The sequence below is a fragment of the Stylophora pistillata genome, chromosome 7 (assembly GCF_964205215.1).
Source record: "Stylophora pistillata chromosome 7, jaStyPist1.2, whole genome shotgun sequence".
NCBI lineage: Eukaryota > Metazoa > Cnidaria > Anthozoa > Scleractinia > Pocilloporidae > Stylophora > Stylophora pistillata.
This window is the reverse complement of record NC_142525.1, coordinates 490,001-500,619: the sequence shown is the minus strand read 5'-3', so window position 1 is coordinate 500,619 and position 10,619 is coordinate 490,001. Positions and strand designations below refer to the sequence as shown.

Below are 10,619 nucleotides of genomic sequence, written 5' to 3'. Positions count from 1 at the left end.
AATAATGAGGAGAGTTTTGTTGACCTCTTTATGAAAATGTATGATTTACTCCTATTAGGTTTTAGAGAAATAAGACTGAAGTCAAAAGGAGACTTTGATACTGCACATTAAGTGGTAATGGGCTCCAACCTGACTGCTATTTAAAGAAATTTAATGACATTTGCCAGGGGGGTTTGGCTGTGTCAATTTTACAGGAGGCAAATCATGTATGAATCACTCATTCCCAAGAAATTTATCAGCTCTCATTCTGGAAGCTTTAACACTCCTAAGGAATATTTAACGATTATTCCACGAGCGTGCACTGGATATGAGATGATTGATAGCAAAAGAGGTGCTACATGCCTCGTTGGCTGTAATCACCTCCTATCAAACAAGCGCAAGTGGAATAATTGTTTTATTAAAAACGTTAAATTAAATTATTAAATTTTATTAGATTTTTACCTCCCTTTTAATTTTAAACTGACACGTATGCTTACCATATTTGTAGATTATGGTATATTGGCTGATATACCATAATGGCTAAGCCAATAAAAAGTCTTGAATTGCATTATCCAATTATCTAGTTTTTGATAAAACTGATTACTACTCACATTCATTTTCACTGAAATATGGACAAAACTTCTGAAAACTTTAATGGTAATTTTACCGTCACAAATACAGTAGACAAATCCTATATAGCATATTAGTCTAGACAAGTTGTGTACAGAGAACAAAACACTAATAATTTCAACAAGAAGTAAGCTTCTGGGAATAATGACAAACTCTTCAATAACAGCTAGCCACAGTAAATGTCACAGCCATCCAATCTGTCTATAGTACCAATTATTGGGTCACTTCACATTACCTTAAACGGAAGAGATCATAAGAAGCAACAACTTCAAGAACATGACACATACAGCAAAGTGAAATATAACTAAGCTGGTTTGGAATTCATTGCGCCATTCGTTTCTAATAACACAAGAAAGTGAAGGAAACGGCACCAGTTTTACTGATGAGACAAAGCCCACGCAATTTTTGGAGGTAAATGGACTAGTTAGACCGAAAGCTACATAGACAAACAATTAATTAACTGACAATAGTGAGGGATTTGGGGGCCAATTGAAAAATAAGTTTTACCTAAGTTTTTCCTCTAGTTAGCCCATGAAGCTCGAAACGGCAATAATAAAAATTACCTCCAAAACACGGTAAAAAAATAAGCGAAAAACCTAGTTGATTGAGGTAAGACCATAACCATTGTTAAGACACATGCCAACCTACCATATACAACAGACTTGGAGAGTAAAAAGGACAAAGACGGTTTTGGGTCATGACTTGGAAAATCCACCAAAACCTCCCTAAAAATAATTCGCCGACGGTTGTAGTAAGAGCGACTTACGAAAGAATCTTACCAACGGTCAAACATTTAGTGACAACAGCCAAAAAATAGATTCGTCTCATATTCTCAAGTTAGTTGGGCCTTATGGTGAAATAAAGCACTGCATACTTCGTTTGGCTGAATATCGATATATTTTCGAAAAACTCGATAACTGAATTTTGACCAAATGCCGCTTTTGAAGCTCAAAATTTCAGACTAATCTCGGAGCGTCGCGCCACGAATTGAAAACACTTGGACCGATAAAAACTACCAAATCTTGAAAACAACATCAATACATATCTTGACAGTAATTTGAGCAATTCTTGATGGTTTATTTACACAATCTAACTGAATTTAACCGACCTTCTTCTAACAAGATTAAAAATAGGTAAAAACTAACCCGTTAACGTTATTTTACTATGTGCTATACAAAATAATCGACTGAAAATCTGGCTTTTGGAAGGCGAAGTGTGGTTCTTTTCGATCTCCAAACGATTTTTTTAGGGAAATGATTCAGTGCAGTTTAATCAAATTTTAAAGTTGGATAAAATGAGCTGATTTGACGATGCCGTCAGTTGTTCGAAAGTGTTCACATTCAAACACAAACTCCATTGTTTCGCATTTTACATCCAATCTACATCTTATTTAACATGATATCATCTTACCGTCCATATTGCTGTATCACAAAAGGGGATTGCAGTCCTAAAGTTGTTGCATTGCTCCCTCAATAGCGATAGAACTTAGCAGGATAGTCAACACCTGATAATGATTGTTTTACAAAGCGTATCTCGGGGTTTCTCTATTCCCACTCCGTTGAAACACTTTGCGTAAGATATCTTATATGAGTCTACAACCGAACCTATCCTCGAAGACCCAGGGGCTGAGTCGATTTCAAGTATGGGCATGAAGAGCCCCTGGGGACATTGTCTTACAAGACTAGTTCCAAACGGTCGCAGTCGTTCTGCCATCTGATTGGTGCCAGAAAATCTTTGTGTTTTTCTGCCCTATCACAGTAAAGTTAACAATTGGTTCATTCTTTAGGGTGCACTATCGAGTTATGGAGCACGCGTGAAGTTTGGAGAGCACGAAAGAAGCGTAAGAGTTGCCCGAGGCGATAGTCGAGGGCAACTCTAGCTTCATGAGTGCTCTCCAAACTTCCCACGTGCTCCATAACTCGATAGTGCACAGCTGAAAGCATGAACTAATTGTTTTAGAACATAGCCAGTGGAATTGTGCATCAAATCCGACGCGAAAAACGGACAACACTATCAGTTAAAGCAAATCGTGATGGCGCTGATGCCGAGTATGCTTTTCCTTTGTTTTTCTCTTTGCAAGCGCTAAGAGAAAGCTTAGCTGTGTTTCCGGTTAGCTAATTAAAATCTGAACAAAAAATTATTAATGCAGTAAATGGTTTGAACCCGGGGGTAACATGTGAAGGTGTAGTCTGATCGTCCGGGTGAGTGTAGTCGTGAGAAGGACTGTTGTCGGTGGTAGTGACTGACGTTTCGACAACCTGTGCGGAAGTCATCATCAGAGTCAAGTGAATGATTGTTGATCATCCACTTGACAATCATTCACTTGACTCTGAAGATGACTTCTGCACAGGTTGTCGAAACGTCAGTCACTACCACCGACAACAGTCCTTCTCACGACTACACTCACCCGGACGATCAGACCACACCTTCACAAAAAATTATTAACGACAACATCGTGAGGAGAGGTGTTTTAGGGCAGTTACCGAAGTGGTTTGGAAAGAGTTTAATCTTTCAACTGCTGCCTAGAGTGTTGAAATTCTTGAGCTGGGAAGGCTACGGATTCTCTTCTAGTCCCTTGGTCATTGTCATTTCACCTCTTCTGTCGATTGTTGAAGACCAAGTTAAATACCTTTGATCATTGGGAATCGATCCGATGCTGCTTTCAATGGGAAAAACAAACCCAAACATCAAGAAATATTGGATGGAAAGGGCGGGTTTGCTTTATTGCAAATGTTAGCTTAGTAGTACAGGGTCATCTACCCACATCTAATAAACAACAGTTTCCACGCTTAGCTTTTCTTTTTTTTCAAGCGTAGATTAGATTAGAGTTTGGCACGCACAGAAAAATACGCAAGTACCAGTTGCTCGACATACCTGCGTGGCCCGTGCGACGAGATAACTTCACGGGATTGGCAAAGTTTTAGTCATAGCAAATTATGCAAAAAATCTAGAAAGATTTAAGCTTAAATCTCGTCTAACGTTTAAAGCGACATATCAATGACTGCAACCATCGTGTTGTTTACAAACCTCGCAAACTTGAAAACACGTTCTCTAGTGATACCTCTGAAACTATTCAGTATAATTTCTGGTAAAAATATTCGCGGACAATCTGATCGATTTCTCTTACATTGTTTGTTGAGACTGAAACTTTTCACCTCAAGCAAATCTCCGTCGCACGGTCCAAGCAAACATAGCGAGCAACTGAGCTACCAGGATATATGTCCGTGTTAAAACACACGAAAGGTTTCTAAAGTACACTTTACTGTGAGAGGGCAGAAAAAAAACAAAGATTTTCTGGCACCAATCAGATGGCAGAACGACTGCGAACGTTTGGAACTAGTCTTGTAAGACAATGTCCCCAGGGGCTCTTCATGCCCATACTTGAAATCGACTCAGCCCCTGGGTCTCTGAGGATATAACCGAACCGTGAACCAAATGTCAGCGCAATGTTGCTAGTTCAGAAACATGATTCTCACGTGCAGAATAACGCTAGTTGATTCCAAATGAGGTCTACTGAGATAAAACGCAAAAATAAAAAATTGGACTATGAAGCACGTGGTTTCAAGATTTAAGGTCGTCTGTTACATATACGAAACAGGAGCAAACAATTATCTAACTCCTATCATAATTTAATGTTTCATAATTGAATGTTCATGGTACTTCGGGGGATATCGATAAAGCTCATTTTAGGTAAAAAAAAAAAGGCGAAGGATCTGCAAAGGGCATAGCCCATAATACATCACTGCAGATGTGCGACAAAGAAAAGTGTAGTGTTCGAATATTTGTTTATTTAAAGGAAGTTTTATAAGGGTCAAACCTGGAAAACCACAACTTTCGCTGAAATATTTGTAAAAGCCAACGTTCAAAATCTTTATATTTATACTACTTCTTCTCCAGAGGCTTCTGTGCCTTGTTAAGTTACTCGTGCCGGTTGTAAGACTACGACTCACGGAGCACGTTCATATTTTTCGCACGCACCTTTTCCCGGCAGCGGTCCGAGAAAAGCTCACATCTGGAAATAAAACCATTTCCACGTAGCTCGGAACTCAAGAAACGCTTCGAGAGTAATCACTGCACCAGCTGACACAGTAGACTCGACTGCGAGTCGGTATACCTACATCAAATACTTGCATTTTGGAAACAGTGGCTTTGAAAAATCAATTCAGCTAGTTAGTTATTTGGTATTCTTTCCCAGGAAGGTAGCCAAATAGTGATCTATCCCCCTCAAATAAGGTCGGGTCCAAAGCTAGCAATGCATTATATGACGAAACATTATAGAGCGTGGCTCTCAATCCGCCTTGAACAGGGAAGAAGAGGTATAATTACTGTTTCCTGTTTTCTGGATCGTCTGTTGAAGCATAGTTAATAGAGGGGACTGGTTATGAAAGTCAGCGAGCATCAAAGAGCGAGACTATTGAGCAGCGCCGATGTTGAAAGTACCTGTCACGTGACCGCGACGGTGCACAAGCCAAACACAAGTTCAAAGATGGCGGATGGTGGAGAGGATCTAATTTTGATTGGCGATAGTTTTGAGGCAATTTTAGACATCTTTGATGAAGATGAAGTACTGCAGGAACAGTTTTTAACTGCTGCAAGTGAAGTAAGTGCAGAATATTTAGAAGCTTACTCTTACTTAGTCTATAATTTTTTTTTTTGAAGGGGTTTACGGAGCCACACGCTAATGTACTTTCACGCGACTAACTACTAGAGAACAGAGAATTTCCCGACGTTTTCAGATAACAATTTCCTAGCTATATTCTAGAAAAATTATAAAATTGTATTTAGTTTCTCTGGTAGAAGTGCCCTAGATACTAAAAATTGCCTGAATATTGCCTGGGTTTTGCTTTGTTAAAAATAGTTTACAGAGAATGCAACCTGACAACAAACTGAACATTGTCGCAAGTGCCTTCGGAAGACGGCAAGTATGTTAACATTTGAAAATATTTCATAGAGACAGACTCTAATATGCTGAAACTATGATTTAATATTTTTTGGTAGGTCCAATCAACCGAGATTGTTTGCAGCGAGTGTGGGAAAAATACAAAACAAGAGGAGGATATCAAAGGCATCGAGCTGCCAAGCACAATCCAAATCGGAACGAGCATCGTTTGACTTTGACTGCTAGTATTCTAGCTGAGATTGTACGCAATGCATTAAAGAACATTTATGAAAGGGAAGTTTTTGCAGAAGATCTAAGGAAGCAGTTAAAACAGTACGAGTATCAAGTGCTTGAAGAAGGAACTCAAGAATTCTCTGTAATGAAGGCATTATTTGAAGGCTATTCAAAAAATGGGAATGCCGAGAAATTCTATGGCAACTATTATGCTCAAGTACCATTGAAGTCTCCAATGTTTTTCAAAGGACTATCTCATAATGCTGCAACACTGCTTGCAAGCAAGGTAGCTGATTTTATCCTGTCCTACTGCAAGGGCATTAAGTCTTCTTCTGACAGTAACCCACCTTCATCCCAAACTGTATTGTCAGAAAAACAAGAAGCTGGTCTTCAGTATGTTGGTGGATATGTCTTGCATAACTTGCATAAAAAGTATGCAAGAAACAATACAGCAGAAAACCAACAGGCAAGGGCAATATTGAAAGCTGGTAAACAAGAGTATGGGTGTGAGAGTCAAAAACTGGTGTCAAGTTTAAGCCGGGGTGGCTAGTGGAACATTACCAAGTATGCACAGAACATTTCTCTTAAAACAGAGCATCAATTTCGGCATCTCACTTCAGTTAACTGCTTGAAAAAAGTGGATGTTGCTGGCATAACTCTCAACTCAGTAACTGACAGTGAGGTATTGTCAAGCTACCAATGTATGGTTTCTGATGCAGAGCTAATCCCAGAGGCTGAAGTGAGCAAAAATGTGCTTCATGCTATAGTAAGTTTGTATGTAAGGGTACGCTCCTTTTCATGTGCTGAGGACATCATTCAGCTCTACAAAGTAAAAGCAAAGCAAACAAAGGCTAAAGCTCTCCAAAAGGAGATCATGAGAAGTCATGATCAAGAACAAGCAAGGCCTGAGTAATGTAATAGATTTTTATTACACAAGACAAAACAGTTATATGATACATGGAGAAATATTTGTTGCTTTCTCACTATATTTGTTGTAATATTATTGTCATTTATCAAGAAGAGCATTTTCATTCTAACAGTTGTTCACATATGGTATAAAAATTTAATTTTCAATTTCTATTTTTCATTTTTTATTTATAGCAAGTACCTAAAAGTATTAAGGTTCCTTGCACAATAGATTTAGAGTTCAGGAATCTGATAACAAATTCTTATTTAACAAAACAAATGGTTGTTACTGGTTGAATAAAGGTAATGCGTGTCAAAGAAACTAAATACCTAATGGAAACCATTGAAAAGTCATATGAAAATGAATATGATTGACCCCTCTATTAACTTTGGATTAACCAATATGATAGTTATAGGATAATAACATGTATCTAAATCATGTAGTAAGGAAAACAACACAAATGTCATGTAAATATTTATTTTCAAATTAAACATGTTGAAACAATAAATGAAACATTGGTGATTGATTTATGTGCATTAATTGATTGTTACATGAATATCTTGTATTATTGGAGTAAAAAAATTTAGAAATAGAGTGTGAATAGAGTGGCTTAGAATGTGCCTCTACTAGCTATGAATACGCTAAACAGTTCTTTGCTTTTTTCTACATGGTAGCTTTTCATTGGTCACATTAACCCAGGCTTTTTTTATGTCCTTTCTGCCTCTAGTGTTCCCACTCTGGCAGGAGACTGACCTTTCAATTCTAATAGTGTTGCTGTTGTAGCTAAAGGTCCTGATATCTGGATTGTCACACCTCCGGCCAAACTGCCTCTGCTTTCCAAAATATTCTTCCACAGGATCTTGACAGAACCTTTCTGTCAGGACATACTCCATCCCCTCTGAAAGAAGAAACCTGGTGCACTCGATTGTAGACCTTGCAGAAATCTGGAAGCCTTCGTATGTCTGCCAAGAGAGGAACATCCTGGATCTTGCATTTTGGGTAAACTCACCCTCTCGGTTTTCAGTGCTCCCCTTCCAGCTCTGAAGATACTGCAGGAATTCCATCAAAAAGCCAAACCTATAAATATAAATTAAAAAATTACTTGTGTTCAAATGCATAGCAATTTATCAATACAGTCTGTGTTCTTAAACTTGAATGACAGACTTGTAGGCAAGAGTATTTACATGAAAATAATAGTGATAAAAATGTAATTTTGCTCTTAAAATCAAATTAACAGGTTATTATAAATTGAGTCTTATGATAGACAATTTGAGCACTAAACAACAAGTTATGATTATACCAATAGTTCAAGCAAGACTTACCATCAATCTTGAGTAGACCTGTAAGGTGCCAGGAATGGCTTTCGTTTTCGCTGGTGCTCAGTAAGACTTCTGACATTTAGGCAGACAAAGTCTTAAACCTGACTCTCTACGAAAGAAAAAGCTGTTTGTTTATATCTTAGTAGCTTGGCAACGCTACGCACATTACGCTCAGCAATCGTATCGTTCCATAGCAAAAGTTATCGAAAAATACTTACATATTTCAATATCTTCGGACAAAAAATGCTTTTCGAAAGTGTAGAGTTTGTCTTCATCTATCTGTCTTTTAAAATCTTTATCCATTTCCCTTGTTTTCTTGAGTACACCAAGCCACTCGTTGCGCCATCTCTTGTGATTTTCATCTTTCGCTAAGGGCAACTCGAAAATGCCGATTCCTTTGGTTCTTCTACAAGAACCACATCCAAAGTCACAGTGTACTCTTACTATAGCTATGAACGAGCTGTAGATATCCCTATGAGGAGAACGACACGCAATGCTGTTGCAGAGTTCACATCTTTTCTCTGTAACTCATTTTATCAGTAAACGAAAATGCCAGTTTGAAGCACTCGTGTCACATTTTCTCATAGCGTAACACCCGGTATTTCTCAATTGAGAATGTGGGTAGTAGCCAAGTGAAATGATCGTCTGGGCCATCTGAGCCGTCTGATGCCGCTTATTTGAGGCATTGTCTGGAGCAGCCAATGAAATCGCTTTATGGAATAATCCACGTTCGCCCGCGAGTAACAAATTCCACAACGTGCCGTCTGGTAAGCCTTCAGCGAGATAGTGGTTGTTCTTCGTGTGGAAATACAATGGCGAAACGTACGCGTATCTCAGATGAACAGAGAGGTATTTTAGAGCGGTGTTTTGCAGGAGGGAAGGTTGGAACGGGAACCATGTACAAGGAGATGGTTTTAAAAGCGTCAACGGACACTGGTTTGACGAAGGCACAAGTCGAGGTAAGCTTATTAATTCATTTGGTTAACCTCGGCTGTAGCTTTATACCAGGTTGTGCCTCATTTTATCTCAATAATTCCACAAATCAAACAAAACTAGCTATTCGTATAGATCGTAGATGCATTTATATGTCAATAATAGCCTAACGCTTAAAGTTAATTGGATGTTATTTAGATCGTGATGAGGTACAGTTTCTATACTATCAGACAGTTAACTCTGCTTTAATTACTCAAACTCAAGATCATTCACGTTCATCATACATGTGTATTTGCATTTCAAGGTAATCCATCGATTTCCGAAATTTAAGGTTTTTATTTGAAAACATTATAAACATAAGAAGATCATATGCAAAGAGAACATCCAATAAATTAACGCGGAAGTTTTATTGAAATCTGATGACTACATTGACCGTCGCCGAAATTATGCACCAATTAATTAAAATTTAGATAGCTCTGAAACACGATTTGACTTTTACTTTGTGTGTTATCCACGTTGCCATTCCTGTATCATAATAATATTTTTAACTGATACCATAATTAAATTTGGCAACAACTGGTATTGTTTGTAAAATATTTTTCGTCTTTTCCAATAAACTTGCGTGTCACTTCCCCTGTCTCGATTGGGCTCTTCTACATGCGGGTGGAAGCCAACATGAAATTATAATTTAAAATTAATGAATAAAGTCTTTTTTATTTGTTTTGTTTTGTTTGACTACAACTGTACGAATTTAAGATAGTTGTATTATTATTATTAGTGTTTTTATTATGCAAACCCACAAACTCATTTTGTCAAAGCAAGGTTCAGTTAATCCTAGGTCAGGATGAAGTAGAGGGTGTCTGTTGTAGGTCTAATAATAATAATAATAACAATAATAATAATATGTGTATGAGAACGATCCTTGGCAGTAAAGCACTATTTGAGCAATAGTGAAAATCAGACCTGAAAAAAATTTCAGGCCTGTACGGGATTCGAACCACTGACCTCTGCGATACTAGTGCAGCGCTCTACCAATTGAGCTAACAAGCCAACTGGGAGCAGGCCATCAAATTAATTCGATATAAACCCGTAGATGATAAATCAAACAACAACAAACATATGAAACATATGTGTGAACTGCGGTTATGAGACGTACAGGCCTGAAATTTTTTTCAGGTCTGATTTTCACTATTGCTCAAATAGTGCTTTACTGCGAAGGATCGTTCTCATACACGTCTCATAACCGCAGTTCACACATATGTTTCATATGTTTGTTGTTGAATAATAATAATAATTATAATGATAAAGGAGTTTCAATAAAGAGCGGTGCCTGTAGGACCATTTACTGCCTTCTGTTTGGATTTCATTAATGAAAATAAGTGATTTTAGTGGTCACAGCCGTCTATTAAACTTTCAGTGGCCGCTTATAAGTATTGATATTGAAACCCCTGATAATAACACCTTTATTTAGACACGATAGTGTTTAGAGCTGAACAGCCTGTGGGGTCATGTATAAATCCAAATAAACTGTAAATGAGGTAAATTCAAATGACTATGGTTTTTGAGGAGATGGGAAAACTGGAGTACCTGGAGAAAAACCTCTCAGAGCAGAGTAGAAAAGCAACTAACTCAATCCACTTATGATGCAGGGTCCAGGAATCATACACGGAACACATTGGTGGAAGGCGAGCACTCTCACCACTACGCCAACCCTGCTCCCTCTGTCTGTTGTCTAAAG

General features: G+C 38.0%; 1 protein-coding gene, 2 long non-coding RNA genes and 1 pseudogene across 11 annotated transcripts in view; 2 read left to right on the top strand and 2 right to left on the bottom strand.

Annotated features, from left to right (window-relative positions):
• Window positions 1–607: 607 nt before the first annotated feature.
• Window positions 608–2,357, bottom strand: LOC148726047 (uncharacterized). The gene is made up of 2 exons (XR_015990094.1): window positions 2,020–2,357; window positions 608–844 (listed from the first exon to the last, which is right to left on the bottom strand). It is a non-coding gene; the product is annotated as an uncharacterized LOC148726047 (long non-coding RNA).
• Window positions 2,358–5,059: 2,702 nt separating this feature from the next.
• LOC148726046 (uncharacterized) lies at window positions 5,060–7,155 on the top strand (annotated as a pseudogene).
• Window positions 7,091–8,685, bottom strand: LOC148726045 (uncharacterized). Its single transcript, XR_015989225.1, has 3 exons — window positions 8,167–8,685; window positions 7,952–8,057; window positions 7,091–7,706 (listed from the first exon to the last, which is right to left on the bottom strand). It is a non-coding gene; the product is annotated as an uncharacterized LOC148726045 (long non-coding RNA).
• The window catches only part of LOC148726043 (uncharacterized), a 23,002-nt gene continuing 21,062 nt past the window's right edge, over window positions 8,680–10,619 (top strand). For all 9 annotated transcript variants that reach the window (XM_088726573.1, XM_088726572.1, XM_088726566.1 and 6 more), the window contains exon 1: window positions 8,680–8,907. In XM_088726573.1, coding sequence (XP_088582699.1) covers window positions 8,761–8,907 — 147 coding nt within the window. In that variant the 5' untranslated portion in view covers window positions 8,680–8,760. The remainder of the gene's footprint in view (window positions 8,908–10,619) is intronic.